Source organism: Anneissia japonica, unplaced genomic scaffold (genome assembly GCF_011630105.1).
Source record: "Anneissia japonica isolate Jap-2015-1 unplaced genomic scaffold, ASM1163010v1 scaffold287736_len1891122_cov214, whole genome shotgun sequence".
In the NCBI taxonomy this organism is placed as follows: Eukaryota; Metazoa; Echinodermata; class Crinoidea; order Comatulida; family Comatulidae; genus Anneissia; species Anneissia japonica.
Window position 1 is genome coordinate 1,532,078 of NW_022756106.1, and position 18,369 is coordinate 1,550,446.

Consider the following 18,369-nt stretch of genomic DNA (forward strand, 5'->3'; position numbering starts at 1 on the left):
TAATAATAATAATAATAATAATAATAATAATAATAATAATTATAATAATATTAATAATAATAATAATAAATAATAATAATAATAATAATAATAATAATAATAATAATAATAATAATAATAATAATAATAATAATAATAATACAAATTGATAGAGCAGCTTAGCTCAGTCGGCTAATCTGGTGGTAGCCACTGTGCGTGGAGATCTCTAGGTGCCCGGTTCTATTCCCATCGCTGCCTCTCCCTGTGTTTCAGCTAGAGGGCTGACTGTCTCTTATACACATCTAGATGTGTATAAGAGACAGGACTAGACCCTCGGTCAGAGTCCCGGAATAAACTTCCCTGGGCTTATGAGAGAGTTTCTTTTTAGCTTTGTATGGCCCAAAATTTTGCTTTTAAGCCAAAATATTAGGGATTGGCAATCAAAATAATGTTATATGGATAAGCAAATCATTATTTGTGGTGTGGCAACCTTGTCGAGGCATCGGATGATGGGAGTCTAGGCCTGTCAGACGGAAATTCCCCACCTCCCACGCAAATTTGGAATGATGACGTCAACACACCGAATTCCAAAACTACGACAATCAAAATTAAAGGAAATGTTTACCTATTTAAATTTAATCTTTCTATACTACATTTTTCTTCATCATCATTAGTATACTATTATGGGGTTACTCTATAATATTACATAAAAGCGAGAGTATTCCAGTGGATGCGATCTACAACCTCTGAATTTGCCTAGTAACGATGAATTCGTCCAGAAAATGGTAATATTTTATGAGAAATAGTCTGTATTTCTCATTTTTTTTATTCTTTTGCGTAAAACTAAAATTCATGCCAATATTTTCCATGATTTACAATAATTGGAGTAATGCAAATGAATATTTTCTAAAAAAAGTCAGTTTTTAGTGAAATTTTGCTGGGAATGGGGCTTTAAACTTTTCGCAAGCAAAGCAAATACGATCCGCAAACAACGCAAAAGTTGAGCAGCGTCGGCGGTGTTGCGTTGCGTAGCCAAGTTTGCGTCTTCGGTTCCCACTTGCTTGGAAGCCGCAGAACCCCGAATTGCTTCACTTTGCGTCGATACTTTGCGTCGATACGTTGCGTCTGCGTCGTTGCGTTGCGTCCTAGTGGGACTTTATGGCAGATGACGAAGGCGTATTTTTTGGTGCTTTAAACAATTGATTTAGCCATTTGTAGTTGTAAGTTCCCTACTGCTATGATAACTTCACTTGCACTATATGCAGACCGCACACGCATAGGATTGTTTAAGAGGTTTTTCCTAATATCAAAAATTTGACTGTTAATAACAATATCATTAAAGTTAGGTGTAGGATTCCTTTTACCAAGTTTATTCCAATATTGCTTTATTATGTCATTCGTCATTCCATGACGTGCTTGTCTGAAGTTACCTGTTGTGAGTCAAGTAACTTCAAATTAGTAGGAACAATCAAGTGTTTAGGTCCTCTTAATTCATTCCAAAAGTCTTTCGAACTTGGGCCCCCATGTTTTTCCGATCGAAACACTTTTCTCAATCCATACCTGCATTATTTTATTATTTAGTAAATTCTTTACTTCTGTTTTCTTAAGCTTATACACATCCCACAAGGTGTCCTCCTTCCTTGTAATGTTTTCACCATATGCGATGCTCTTTACAAGCTCGTTTCCGCTCCTGAACAGCAATTGTCTTATCCCACCATCGTTTACAACCTTTCTTAACAACCTTACAGCATATTGTATCATTAGCTACTAAGGTAAGAGTGTTTTTCCATTTTTCCCAAATTAGATTTGCATCACTATTAAAGTCAGTAATATTTGTAATCCAGCTACTATTATCAAAATTGTCTTTATTTGAAGTTTGATATGCTATCCAATCTTGGTCATGTTTAATGTTCCACACTTTATGTTTAATGGGAATACTTTCCATATCTTTTACACTAGATTCAAATTTAAGATGTGTAAATAACACGTTTATGGTCACTACCCAAATGGTGATTTCTTTCGTCATCAACTACCATACTATTGATATATTTGTCAATACTATTAGAAGAAAGAATATAGTCAATACAGCTGGTTGCCTAAATCAAGTTAGTTTGCCATGGCAATTGTTTGAGCAGATGTTTAGACTTGAGTCTTCACTAAAGCTAAGCAAACTTTCCCCATAAGTATTAATAATCGGGTCACCATCACGAATGCCAATTCTACCATTAAAATATCTAATATTAAAATTAGAATATGTGGATCATTATCTTGATACTCATTTTCAAGTTTAATTATTTCAAAGAGTAGATGACATATAGCTCATCTACAAGTTCTGGGTTTGACCCCTCTACTGGAAAATAGACAACCGCAATGTTGAGCAATGTATTAGAAATTTTTACACGAATCCAAACTCTTTCCAGATCACCACATTCTGAAACATAGGTTCTCGTTTAAGACATCTATTTTACTTGATACGAGCAGGCCAATTCCACCTCCTCCTTTACCGACTCTATTTTTACCAAACCACCTAAAACATTTAATATTTATAATTTATTCTGACAAAATATGTTTCGGTAATACCAAAAATATCAATCTTACATTCTACTAAAAAGCTCCTAATGTCATACAATTTGTTTTTAACCCGGTTAAATGCAATAGTAGGCATAACATCAATATTATAGTGTATTTTTTTGTTTTGCTTTTTACGGTTTCCACGTGTAACTCGTTTACGTTTACTATAATCATCATTACCATTGTTTGTTTGTACAATTATCATTACCATTGTACTTGTTTGTTTGTTTCTAGGCTGTATTTGTAGATTCGTTGGGAGGCATAAGTAGGGTCGTCTTCCGGGTACAAATGATTTGTGTCCAAATTCATAACAATGGCATTGTACTGGTTCAGGGTATATGCAGTCCTCAGTTACGTGATTTACCAGACCATAGGTTTTACAAAAGCCACCTAAATGTTGAGAGTGGCCATGTCTAGGTCTACAGTCAAACTCATACGAGTTTTGTCTTTGGGACTTATAACGTAGACGATCGGCATCGTTGTTTCTCAGTTTGAAGGATTTATCGTTGTCAGTAAGAATGCATTGATGTTCTGAATTGTGCTGAAGTCCCGTGTTGAATTTCTCAACTCCCTCAAAACAAATGTATATATCGATCGTTGAAAATCGCAGCTAGCAGCTAGAGTGGTTGATTGAAACAAGCGAATTCTTTATAAAAAAAAAAAAATAACGGAATTTTGTGTTAATTATGGGATTCTGTCGGGTGTACTGGCCCATCCAGCTAAACTGATCATTTGGGGTCCTCACATACTTAAAAAATACAACCCCCCCCCCTCCACCCGTCGGAGGTAACCGCCACGTGTCGGGGAAGCAATTCAACGTTTTAATCTATTTTTAAGGGGTTTCCCCACCAGATTTCACATCAGACGACGGTATACATTATCTGTAGATTTATCCGATCCATTCGTATGAGTTCATTATAAATACAGAACTGAAATCAACCGATTCATCCATGTTATTTTCGGTTGATTTTAGTTCATTATAAATACAGAACTGAAATCAACCGAAAATAACATGGATGAATCGAAGTAGCACTATGATTAAGACATGCATTTTCCACGATAGCTTCAGGTTACTTTAGATTGTGGCGTGGAAAGAACAATGCAGAATTCGCCGACTATTCATGAATCGATACTCAGAGCGATCATAATACGAAAACAATGATGGGACAATTCTGTATGAATACACTTCACGGAATATTTTACTCCAATAATTTTGCAATTGTATAATTAAGATAGAGTATACAACTGCACTGTGCACAGTAGTACTACTACAATATAAAGAATCCAACGCTAGCGTACATTAATCCAAATTCATCCTTGTATGCTTTTAAAAATGTAAACATTCTGAAGTATCTCTCTCCAATTGGCTGGGCATGTAGCCTCATTTAACGTGTGCGATTATGATAACGAATGTGTAATATGTCCGATCTTAACTGTAAAGAAACGCTTAAGAAGCAAACACGTTTTGACTTTATGGCATGGGGTCATGGGGTTCATAACATTTGCTTTGCGGTACTGGATAATAGAGAGCTTTCGATTGCACGAGACAGTAGGACGTAGAACGTAAAGACGTCACTAAAAGTCATCTGCGCATGCGAGAACGTTAAGGTCACCTCGTCGAGTTGATCTGGAACGTAATCTACGTATGCAGCAGAGAACGTTGAACGCCAGGTAGGACGGTCACGCATGAGTGATTCTGTTCTAGCGTTGCGTCGTCGCACAAATCGAAAGCTCCCTAATATAGGCCTACCACCTCATCATCATCATTATTTATCACCACCATCATCATGATGAACTTTTATAATACAGTCAATATTGATTGTAAATTCAATTTTTCGCAATTGTTCACATCTTCTTCCCCTACGCTAGATTATGTTCGGTTCTAGCTCAGAGCATATACGAAACGAGATTAAAAACTCGATATATTTTGTAGGAGTACGAGTATGGTACGTATTGGAACGAGCAATTTTCTCGGGTGAACCGATTCTCAAACGAGATAGCAAAAAGCTCTCCATTGTGATCAAGAATCTGTACTTCTTAAAAGGGAACTAGAATGATGATTTTTTTAAAATTTTTTTATAGAGGGGATTTTCTATATGTCACTAGTAACAGAATAATTTTAAAGTTAATTCTATTACTAATGACATCAAAAATCCCCTCTAGAAAAAAATATCATCTTTCTAGTTCCATTTTGACTGGGTCTGATAATGACAATCTTAAACTGATTGGAAACATACTAGTAGAGAAAACCGACGTGTAATGGAAAGCAATGATTGTAAAGAGATTTGGAGGGCCAAGCTCAGATGAATATAAAGGTATCACTAAAAAGTGCAACAAGTGAATTTTTTTTTCTGAAGGCTATGCTGATGGATATCCAGTGACGTACACCTTTCAATGGCAAAAGCCAGAACTCCTAGAAAAGTAATCGGTATATTTTTTGCCTGGACCGGGCACCAAATCGACCGGCCTTGACTCCTTAATAGCAGAACGTATAGAAACAAGCCATTAAAACGACAAACACGCTACGTACCCCATAGAGGCCCTACATCCCGGGTATCTTCACTGCCCGGGCAGATCTATGGTGTCCCCCACCCCAGACGCTACGGACTTTTAATGGAAAGGTTTTGAATACCAGATGCTTATAAAACATTAATGAGAGGCGTGAGAAGTTATGTTCACGAAATAGATAAAATAATAATAACTATTTTGTCTAAATTCAATATTTTTTATTACGCAAGACAATATATCCGAAGTTAGTATCAATGAATAAATCGATATGAAGCTTAACATAACATTTCATGAAATTCTTCTTCATTTCGTCTTGACCTGTCTAGTGTTTCTCATTACAATATGTTGACTTTACAAATAGTTACGTCTATATGTAGATGTACAAAGGGCATTATTGTATTTCACAATAGTACCAATGAAATGCACTAATCTCTCTCTGATACAAGTTTTAAATAATAAAACTGAACTAAATAATTATTGATTAAGCATGTAATTCACCTTATTGCAGGTATTGTGGTAAGCATACAGTTTGATAGTTCCAATGCCAATTGATAATTATGAATTATGATGTTACTTGAAAAATCAATGTATATATATATATATATATATTCTTTCTTTCTTTCTTTATTGTATACGCAAAAAACAAACAAATGGTATACAATAGGAGCCAAGAAATAGACAAGTCTAATCGAGCTTGGCCCCTTTCTTAACTATCCCCCTCAGCCCCAATAAATAAAATAGAATAAAATAAATATATAAATAAAATAATGAAAATAAATAAATAGGCATCAATCTTCATACTCGGAATAAAGTAATTTTTTTCAGTTTTGAAACAAATACACATTAACGTAATCTATAACAAAATCAAATGGATATTTCGATAGCGCCTGCTATCTTCGTCAATGTAATAAGTTTGTGTTCCGCAAGTCAACTGTCAATGATTGTACACCATTTTTTCATTGCTTTTGCATTTTATTTCACTTGGAGCATACATGCAAACCCACTCTTCAATATATATATATATCTATATATAGATTGTACATACAGTAGTATAATGAATTTCAAAGTCATTAATGCTACTGTAAGCCAGCTCTCAATTGTTGGTCACCATATTATTGTTTTAATAGGCTCAACATTTTTGGTCTTATGATGGCGAAAAATCTAAAGAGAAGTTGAACACAGTGTTTTCAAGGAGAAAATACTCATTAATAAGTAGATTAGGTGGATGACATGTTGGTTACCAAGGTACCTCACAGGAATATTGGGTCATTATATCAAAAAATTTTTCATTACTAAGGGGGTCTACAGAGTATCATTTATTCGATACTATGTTGAAGAAACAGTAAAAAAAAAAACACCATTCATTATGTTTTATAAATTGAGGAAAAAGTTTTATTAAACAAGACAGACAAGTTCGCAAATTTCGAAGAATAACTTAATATGAAGTTTAACAAAAGTGTATTTTTAATAAAATTCTATATTATTAATATTTATTGTTAATCTAGTTTCGCACTTAGATGTCGGCTTTACAAACGATTTTCTTCTATACACAGTATGCATAAAAAGCATTTTAATACGGTAAACTATGCTAATAACAATTTTCAATACTACATTAAAAATTAAATTAGAATTATCTCAACATTGTACGACAGAGTAATTTTAGCTAGTGAATAAGAGGCATTTATAAGGCATTAGTTTTCATTATCTTCCCATTGTAATGAACTCGCCTTATTACATGTATTGAGATAGGCATAGAGTTGGATATTCCAGTACCAATACCAACGCTGTACGACAGACAGTTCTGAGACAACAAACTCCTTTGTACTCCTCTCATACCGACCTGTGATAATGTAAGTCATTCCAACTTGAAAATTTGGGCAGGGACATTTTCTGGAACGTCCATATGCTATTAATGTGTCTTCGTAGTCTGGTCTACGAACCCCTTTGTCTAGGCGATACAGGTATGGGACCAACACTTTTATTTCTTTGTACCGGTTGAACACCGATACTTTCTGGATTTGTACAACAATGGCTGTGAAAGAACAATTCATTTATAAATTTTGTTTATTGTAGGTGAATATTTTTAACATATTGATGAAACAATAACAATCAATCAATAAATCAATCAATCCATCAATTAATTTGTGAATCAATACAGTTGATTAACCGTGTGTTTCAGTAATAATCCTGTATGTTTTATACAATATAAATAAGTATTTTGTAATTTAATATTCCTTTTGTTATCCAAGTCATCTTATATCTTGTTCAAATCCAATGTGATTTTATTGATAAAATCTGCAATTCAAGGTCACTGTGTTTTATATTTAATGAGCGTTATGGTAATGAATTGGATTTGTAGAAGCGATTGGCACATTGATTATGGCTTGGACTCCCAACCTTGAGGTTAATAGATCGAAATTCTCGCTGTGCATGTCGCTTGTGTCTTTGGGCAAGGCACTTTATCTATGTTTGTCTCTCTCTACCCAGGAGTATAAATGGGTACCTGGTAGAATGTTGTGGCATTGAATGTTCTAGTTTCGTGCGCTAAAGAAGTAGAGAATGACTAGGGATACTCCCCAGGGAGCAGAGAAGGTTGCACTTTGTGTTGGTTTGCCATTGTACGTTATCCAGTGACCATGGGTAATAATGCTCGTGCCTTTGATTATTCAATTTGAAATTGGCGCCTTACAAATATTTGGGTGGTGGTGGTGGTATTATTATTATTATTATTAATTATATATTATTATTATTATTATTATTATTATTATTTCTTCTTCTCCAGCGTGAAACACCCAAGACCAAAGATTTATATCCAGTGCCTTCTTTCTGGTAGTAATTTTGGCAGTACAGTACATACCAGGAGAAATCCCCTCTTTGAAAGTTTTTAATATGCACATGGGCCATATAGCACACAGGAATGACAGCTTAATAACTTCATTACTTCCTAAAAAATCCAGCCCAGGAGAGTAACAATGAATTGAACCAGGGGCCAAAAATCTGATAGCACCTCCATAGGTAACCACACACAATGGATACCACCAGTTTAGATGACTGAGCTAAGCTACTCTCTGACATTTTAATTACTTTTATCACTCACTACGTAGTAGCCTGTGTTCCTCCAGGCCCTAATTTTGGGTTACTCACTCTTTATTGCACTTAGTACACGCCATACCAAATTTAATTGGCATCCCATACACAAGTTATTTTCTTTCTGATTATAATTATTACATTTATTTACTTGCTCGTTGGTGGCACCATCCAGAATGATAAAAAAAAAGGCAAGTCTAACCATTACGTACCAAATGAACTTCTGCAGTAGGTAACATTGGTCATCAGCGGTGTGTTGCAAGTCTTCGGACAGGTAGTGATTCCTGGACGGTGAAGATGGACCAGTTTAATATTACGATGTGAAAAGCCCATGCTACTACCATCAGACATGCAGGTGATATATTGGGGTTAGCAGGTACACCTGTATTTGGACCTGCAGCAACAAGCGATTAGATATGTTTTGCAAACAAGTATATGCGGAAAAGCAAACAAAATATATACGATTAAAATAAAGTTGCTAGTTAAAATTGTTAGTTTTTATTAGACACAGAGAAAGGCAATACAAAAAAGGCTTAGATAGCAACGATGTCACATATGATTTGTGGGATATCATTATTTTCAAATTTAAGATTCCATAATTTTTCTCTTCAGTATATAATCAAACTCCAATTTACCTTGAATAAAGCTTCTAATATATAACTTATAGTTTTCATTTACAACTATTTAATTACTTTTACTAGTATACTGTAATTTTGTTTCTATATTCATCATTATTGGCATTCTGCTGATCGAAGCAGGTCCATTTATGAGTTAGTTGTCAGTTTGGAATTGAAATCTGAAAGTTTCATTAAGCATAAAGACAAGATAAATTCAATTATTGTTCTATAAAGAAATTGACATCTGAAAGCTACAAAGCAAAGACATAGTTTAGATTTATTCAGTTCATTCAGATTTAAAATACATTATAAATAAAAAGACAGAAAAGATATGCAACAAAACAAATGACAACATCCAAATGACTCAAGGAATAACCCAAGGAAGTTTTAAAATAAACTTATTTCCATTGGTGTCTTTAAGACAACATTGAGAAAGATTCATAATAAAAAGTGGAAAAACAAGAATTACAATTTTAAACCACAAAAACCATATTGGTTGAATAATAGTTTAAACATTCTATACAAATGATATGATACAACACAGCAATTAAAATGATAAATATTATTAGTAATTGTTGATGATATTAATGTAGCAATAACAACAATAATTATTAATAACACAAATAATAGTAATTAATAACAGTATAATAATAACAATAAACAATTATATATGAATATATAGATGGTAATAACGTAGCAATAATAGCAATAGCAATTATCAAGAATAATAATAATTATTGTTAATAAGTACAGTAACACATATATAGGTAAATATTAAATAAAATAATAATAAACATAAATCAATTCGTGATAAATACACATACTATTTCATCTTAAATTATCGTTATTATTTATTTTGAATGCACCAAATTAACAAGCAATCATAAAAAAAGTTCCAAAAGTGGTATTTAAGAGAAGAGAGAATTGTATTTGAATTTTTAATTTATTATTTAAGTTTGAATTAGAACAATTTTTTTTTGTAATTACACTATATAATTCATAACTTACTTGGTTTACTTGGAGTAAATGGTGTAATTGTCCCTTTAATTGGGAATCCTTCCTCATTTATCGGACATTCAGATGGATTCCGCCTCCTAAAAAAATGAAAATTAAGCAAGATTAATAGTAATCACAATACCAGGGATGTTTTTATAAACATCTGTTATTATAGTTAACAGTTGTTATTGTTACTGTAAGTATTAACATTATAGCCATACTTGCAAAGACTACTTAAAACTTAACAAAGTTGATGTTACATAGATAAGAGAAATGTTCTCACAAGAAATATAATTTATTTTACAATGTGTACATAAACGTATACTTAACTTATAAATATAAATAAATAACTTAATCATATATATACACATTGCATATATCTGTCTCTTATACACATCTAGATGTGTATAAGAGACAGTATGCACATGGGCCATATAGCACACAGGAATGACAGCTTAATAACTTCATTACTTCCTAAAAAATCCAGCCCAGGAGAGTAACAATGAATTGAATCTCCCAAACATATGTCACTGTTCTCCCATGTTCCATTATTCTCAACCAATTTGAACAACCGCCTGCAATAAGGGAAGATGATTTATTTATTCAATCAATTTGTCAGTTGGTCAATCAATACAGTGACACTGGTTCCTTCTGCTGTCTTCTCTTTGTCTCTGTGGTTGTTTGCTTTTGTTAGTCTTAGGATATTTCTCGGTTTTTTTTTTCTGCTTCCAAGACTTTGCATTTCAAGCGCATAGAGACTATTGTAATATGCGCTTAATAAATATACAGCCATTACCAATACCAATGAATCAAACAATTAATCAATACAGTGAAAGAGAAGTAAAGTTCAATTAAAAACATGCGGCAACCGCAGTACTGTTATAGTACTATATTATAGTATTAATATAACTTACGAATATAGGCCAAATCAATAAAACCATTGGACTGAACTTTTACCTCACTACCCCATTACCTCACTAACCCAGTGGGCATCTGTTAAACGTCTCTTTAATTATTATATATGAAGTCTTTGACAGGACAATAGCCAATTCATGACAAAAAGACTAAGTGGTCAACTCCTTACATTTGATTTATAAAATAAGCTTAATTGAGAGACAACTTGTTACTAAATTTAAGTTCACTTTTACCCCCAAAGTTTGTTATATTATCTGACCAATAGAAACTCCCCAAAATGATTTAATAGTCAAATATGATTAGGATAAGGTGATATCTTTCAACCAGTCAGAGAAAGTCCACCACACCCCAAGCTTGTATGAAAAGTAAAGTATTAGTTACTGTATCCAGAAAAGACTTCCTTCTGATACCTTGAAGGAAACACTACGTCTCACAACCCTACTTGTATATATTGTATATATCATGCAGTAGAATAGTAAATAAACACTTTGAATTATAACCAGAAGAGATGTAGTCAGTTCAGTTAAGTAAACCATCTCGCTTGTCATATCATGTATTCATCTTGCACTACCAAATTTAATTTTTTCCGCCATCGCAGTTGGTATGGATTAGGCAGTGGAGGGGGAGAGAATTCTCTGGCCCTTTCCAAAGAGAGTACTGGATTAATTAATGTGTACAATGGCAATGTAGTAAAGGGGACCTAAAGTCTCTTCTGAAAGACAATGCATTTTAACCTGTATTACAGGGACAACTTTCTGATGTAAAAGAATCAATCAATCAAGTAACAAAAACACACAGAAAATAACAGTAGTTAGAAAGGCAACTATATTTAAAGACGAGTGAAAATGAGAGATAAATTAAAGAAAGATTAGATGAGAGGAGAAAAGGTAATAAATATCAGTCTCTGTGCTTGTATGCAATAAGTGCTCCAGACACAATTTATGTTTTCAAATTTTTGCTTTTCCGCTGTCTACTTTCTCAAGTGCCTTGAGCATTTCTTTAAAATAGATATGAGCGCTATTATTACAAGTTATTATAATTATTTAATAATAACATAATGGACCTAATCTTTATGCCTCCATGGATACAATGCTGTCAATTACAAAACTAATTTGACGTTTATGAGTAATAATTTTGTTATTGGTTTCCAAAATAGCATTGTTATTAAAGCTCCAGGCATGTCCATTATCATTTAAATCATATACTGATGCTGTTACTTGTGAGAATATATTTTATTTTATTTATTTTTATTTATTTCAACCATCTTTAAAGAGGGTAACCCTTCCAGTTTAGCCCAGTAGGTTAACTGATATTCAGGGGCCCTCTTTAATAAAATCAAAAAACAGTACAAACAACATCATTACAACATAATAATAATAACAATAACAACAACAATAATAATAATAATAATAACATACAATCCTCATAACATATATAAAGAATATAAAAATAATTACCCTACCCATTCATGAAATCTCCATATATATAGTGTCCATTCATATTAGGAAACAAACAACCTCGATAGATGTGTCCACCAATCACGGATTTACCAACCGTATGAGGATAGGCATGAATTGGAAGAACTTCGTCCACTGAAATAAAGAGTATGTTTAATAAAGTACAGGATTCAAGATTCAAGTTTTAAGATTACTTATTGTCCAAAAAATGTAAATTCTGTGTGGGTGTAACCATTTCAATACGTAAGATACAAAAATATATATAAACATCAAAAATAGCAAAAGTAACGAATTTAAAATATGGAAAAAGATATTGCCTATGTATATACAGTTAATAAATGTAATTAAAATAGACAAGGGATATACATTAATTTAGGCATTTGAGTTGTATCTTATTGCAAAAGGTATGAATGATCTCTTTCCTGAGCACAAACATTTACATTAAAAGAGACATGGTTTTTATCTTCTAATACTCGCTGGACTCCATTATTAAAAAACTCCAGTTATTCTCCAAACAGTTCATAACATGCGTAATAGTAGGTATGGGGTAATGTAAAAATATGCCTACTCAAAATTTTACAAATAACAAATCTTCATCCACCTCAAAAAGGCAGCCTTAACCATACCATCCCCCAACCCCTTACATGCATCTTAATACCCTTTTAGAAATAATAAATTTCAGGTAAGCCTAACTTCTGAATTAAACAGATAGGTATCACTTACCAAGCCACTGTGGATCATCACACATTTCCTCATCGTAACACTCAAAACCCTCCTTTGCACGCCACCCGTAATTCCCACCACTGATGATGATGTCGACCTCTTCGTAAGCAGATTGTCCAACATCACCGCATATGATGCGTCCTCTCCCTTCACCAGTTTCCAGATCCCCTGCATCCATACCACATCTCCACATGTTACGGACACCATATGCATATATTTCATGTCTGGTCCTATTTTTATTGCGGTAAACAAATGGATTTGTTGGAGGGATAGCGTAATTTTTACCATCATCTTCGGAATCAACATCAATTCTTAAGATCTTACCTAATAAATTTGTCCTGCAAAAGTAAAGAGACCCTTAATATATATTACATTCAATAATGTATATGACATTAATACAGTATTATCTATATACCATCCATGTTTATATTATTTTATTGCATCTTATATCTTATTGTCACTTTGGCCTTTTTAAATATCAAAGAACACAATTTTTAAAGAATTAAATAGAGACCCTAGATTTCTGAGATTTTGTGTCGGTTTTTGGCCTGATGGTTATCAATATTAATATTAAAAAATACAAAATTTAGGATCATTACAGCTTCTACATACATGTTTTGTGCATTTCCATATTTGCCAAAAGGATCTCCAGCTTTCCCACCATCACCTATAGAAACGTATAAATAACCGTCAGTACCAAATAACATCTGACCCCCATTGTGATTGGCTGCTGGTTCGACCACTTGGAGTATCACCTTTTCGGATTTAGTGTCCACCCTGTTACCGTTATTTACCTTTGTGGAGAATTCACTAACGCGTACAGTATCAGTGTCCGTTTCTTCATCTGTTGTAGTGTAGAATACGAACAGACGATTATTTTCTTTATAGTTTGGATGGAAAGCTAATCCCAGGAGACCCCTCTCATCACCTCTTCTTGTTGATGTCAGAACCGCCTTTCTGAGATCAAGAAATGGTTTGTCGATTCTGGACCCATTTCTAAGGTACACATGGATGATCCCAAGTTGCTCTGCTACATAAAGTCTGTGAGTGCTATCATTTGCATGAACAGCAAGAACAGGATTCCGAAGTCCATTTGCAAATTCCTCAAGGCACAGGCAACCATCCCCTATTCCTCCTAATGCTCTATCGAGTTCGGAGTTCAAGTCTGCATTATCCAATATATTAGGGTAGCAATAGTCCATATCGGGTATTTCTACGGCATCGCAAAATTCAACACTTCCTCTTTTTCCCATTTTTCGTAGATGAGAATCTTCAGTTAATAATGGAATAACATTTGAACACAGACTGTGAAAATAAATACAATAGTGATTACATAGTCCCGGTAAAGGGCGTATTGTTCCAGTTGTTTCGGAATCATACAGGTGGGCAGCGTACGGAGAACATTCCTGACATAAGATATCCCGGATATAATCAACGCAATAGGATGGATTTTCATCGCTCATTTTTCGCGTAATCGCAAGGTACTCGTCATAAAGCTCATTGTCGCGTTCAACAGTACAGCAGGAAAGTTCATAGTACATTGAGCAAAATGTTAAATCTTCACTATTTTCAAATGGTGGGTAAAAATCAAGACATTGTGGATGAGAACTTATCAGTGAAACCTTAAAAAATAAGGTGAAAATTATCAAAATAAACTGCATTTTAGCAACGATTAACCACCAGGTAATGAAACAGTCCAACTTCAAAACATCAAAAACGCTGTACAAAATCTGGAAGGAAAAAACAATATTATTTTGCCTTGAGAAACAATGCATTATTAGTATTGTTAATAGTTTTTATTAATAATAAGTTAATATTATTGTTTAGATTATTAATGTATACACAATGAAGCTTTAAAAAGTTGAGAGGGCATTGGTTTGTTATATGGCCTTACCCCTCTTATAGCCCTATTAGGGTGCAAAAAAAAAATCAAACATGAATCTTGTCATTGGTCTACTACAGTAGACACCTTGTAGAGCCACTACTGGTCAGAATGAATGGTATTTGCAAGCATGAACCTACAGCAGGGGCGGATTTAGGAGGGGGGGGTGTGGTCGGCCCGGCCCCAGCCCCCCTTTTGGGAGGTAAAAAAAAGAAAAAAAAGAGAAAAAGAAAAAAATGATAGCCGAGAATGCATCAAATGTCATGTTCGGGCGTCTAGAACACAAAAATTCCGCGGGGGAATGCCCCGGACCCCTTACAACGGTGTTGTCTCATTCGGCCCAACTTTCGGCCCCCCCTCACGCCCTTTTGGATATTTCTGGATCCGCCCCTGTACAGTCATTAGTATTGATTGGTATATGTTTTAAGTATTAAACTTCTATATTATTATTAATATTACAGTACTGTATATACTAACTAAAACAGTGGCGTAGTGAGTGGTGAAGAGCCCAGTGCAAGATAATTGCTGGGCCCTTTAATGTGAAGCCTGGAGGGGCGGATAGAAAGTTTCTTTCTGACCATCTCGCAAATGTGAGTCCGGAGTACATTTAGCTGGGGTCTTAAAAGGTACCTACCTAATCAGATCATGAGACAGAGTCTTGGTTGGGTCTACTTAGGCAAAACTGTTAATTAATGCACATACATTCTGATAAGCTATTTATTTATTATTGTAAAGTGCAGAAATATCAATAAAATTTTCAAGAATACTGTGAACAAAACAAGTCATATATAATTTCGTTTAGGGCCTATTGGGCATTTTATAAGTGTCTGATAAAGATGTAATATTGACAATAACAGGACAATCATCCACCTAAATGCAGTGAAGTGAATCTAAAACATATCACCTGACGTGATTCAAATACATCAACAATATAGTTGAACAAACTTTAAAATATCAATTGCTTTAGAAATAAGCTTTCTAAAAATTTTTTTTAGTGCATCGTACCGTGGTCCGGGGTACAAAGCATAAGTACCTGAATAAAAGAAAATCGCCTTGAAAATATTCAAAAGATACAAAGCTGTTCATGGCTTATATTTTTGTAAAAAAGTTAAAAGTCATCCTACTTGCAGTGTTTGGAGGCACATAAAAAATAAATTTTAATGAAAATATTCAATAATTATGGCCTCTAAAACTTGATATTATTGAGAGGTCCTTTTAAAATTTAAGTTGAATTTTTGTTAAATCTGTATTATCTTTGAACAGGCCCCCAATAGCCTTGGGCCCCAGTACTTTGTAATGTACTGCCCATACCTACACCACTGATCTAAATTTACATTATCTTTAAAGAAGGATGATTAACTATGATGATAAAAAAAAAACAAAACTTACACCACTGAGTTCCAAAAGATATATAAAGAAGTTTATTGCAGGAAATCAGTCAGCAGAAATACAGGAAATCAAGCATCTGTTAGAATAAGCATGGACTGAATGAGGGAGGAATTAAGTCATCACCATCGAGGCCAAATAAACATGCCCTGTTCATCAGGAGGCTAATCATATTTAATCATTCCAATTTTATACCAGCAGTAGTATGACACTTGACCTTTTTAAGACCGCTTCTCAGTGGATCCACTAGCTTTTTTTTTACATGTTCACACATTACCTTGGGGTTGAACCTATGGAGCTATATAAGTCTTGTCATAGTATCGTAGGCCCATGTACAATGGTTATTCAAAAGGCACAAAGTATATCTGTACTAGTATGCTATGTGGATTTTTATTGGATCCCATTACTAAGTAAACATAATATAACCTTGCCCATATCTACACAATAGCCAAAAAGAGTGTCATGGTTCATAGTGCATGTGAACATTTCATAAATTTGGTGGCATTTGTCAGAATAACAACACATTGAATAGGAAATCTGTAGCAAATTTTTAAAAATTATATAAAATATATGTGTCATGTGTATATGCTCGCAAGTTACCCAAATTTTGTCCATACTATCATATTTTGTGCCAAACTTATATTTGCCCATATATGGGCATGGTTATCACACCCATATTTGGAAAAATAATCAGAACTAGCTAGTTTATACACATGGTGTCAAGACTAAATGGATATTATTTTTTTTTTCCAGAGTTGACACCCCCTCAAACAGCTGAATAACTCATTTAGCTTTAAATATATGCACAGGCTTACTGTATTTTGCAAGAATAATGATAATCCTAATATTATGTATTGTCACAAGCTTTCGTGTACACAGTACACTTCTTCAGGTGAATGATAAGAGGAGCAACATGCAATCAAATATTAAAGGTCTAAAACAAAAGGCAAGTAATAGAAACAATGGAGGTATTAACATAACAATGAAATCATTCCCTGTAGTGGGCAAGAAAGCCATAGTCTTTGTTTAAACCCAAGTTAACACAGTCAATTTGATTAATTATTTTCTGTTCACAAATTTCCCTATCTAGCTTGTGACAATACATATTTCAACTAGTCTATAAAGTGCTACCATTTTCTTATTGTTTGATTACTGTTAAGACTAGTACGGCTCACCATATTATTTACCTAATATTATGGTAAAGGTATCTTGAATTCATGCATTAATATATATTGCATAATTTTTATTGGTACATCATTAGTACAGCAATTCATAACAATACCTATAAACGCCTATTTGAAAATACATTATCATACCCTCAGATAAAATAAATTAACCACAAAATAATCAGCCCCAGTGGGTCTGCTCGCACAGCACAAAATGCTGCACCAGTCCCAGTAGTCAAAGCAAAGGTGATGTATGCAACAGCTACACTCACATCCACAGCTAGCTGCCTTTAAATTCAGAAACTATGTTAATTACTGTAAGTGGTTCTTGAATATATAGACGAAAAGTTTTAAAAGTACGTTGTTGGCATTAGTCAAAGTATTTTCATTAGCATTAGCAAGTACACTTAAAATATAAAGTTAAGCCCTGTCCAGAATTTCAAACTGTATTTGATAAAAAAAAAATGTGACATGCCTAAATATGGTCAAGATAACATCACATCATGACCATATATAGGTATATCATGACCATATATGGGTATATCATGACCATATATGGGTACATCATGACCATATATTGGCACATCATGACTATATATGGGCATACAACAGGTTTTTGTTTAAAATTTGTCTAAGTGTTTGTTATAATTCAACTAAATTTCTTGGGACATTTGCACCATTATACTACCATTGTCTTTGAACTTAAGGTTATTCACTGCACATATTGTGAGAAGGGCTTTGGAAATATAATAAATTTATAGCATTCGGCATCGTCATAAGGAAAGCTGGTCCCACGCCAGCGGTTGTCTCTCCCAGGAGCATCTGAACTAATCCTTGTTGCTTAAAGGACGGAAGACTAGGCCTAAGCCTATGCAATTATGTCATAAGTCTATGTCAACAAACAAGATTAAAATACAATTAACATGTCAAAAGTGTAATGCATGTAATGTCTGTGCAGTAAACTTCAATAATCGATTTTCTTTCTTTACTGGTTTAAATTCTTTAGAATGTTCCCGAGCATCAAACCTGACAGAAAAATATGGCTTTCAGCCAGAAATCTTTATTTTTTGGTTTGAAAATTG

The 18,369-nt window shown here is 33.8% G+C and overlaps 1 protein-coding gene across 1 annotated transcript; it reads right to left on the reverse strand.

Moving 5' to 3' along the window:
* Positions 1-6,427: 6,427 nt before the first annotated feature.
* On the reverse strand, positions 6,428-17,801 carry LOC117123976 (HHIP-like protein 2). The gene is made up of 8 exons (XM_033270077.1): positions 16,125-17,801; positions 13,466-14,583; positions 12,854-13,191; positions 12,136-12,265; positions 10,202-10,333; positions 9,771-9,856; positions 8,358-8,516; positions 6,428-7,090 (listed from the first exon to the last, which is right to left on the reverse strand). Exons 2-8 carry the CDS (start codon positions 14,512-14,514, stop codon positions 6,750-6,752), a joined length of 2,235 nt encoding a protein of 744 aa, XP_033125968.1. The 5' UTR covers positions 14,515-14,583; positions 16,125-17,801; the 3' UTR covers positions 6,428-6,749.
* Between the last annotated feature and the right edge of the window lie 568 nt (positions 17,802-18,369).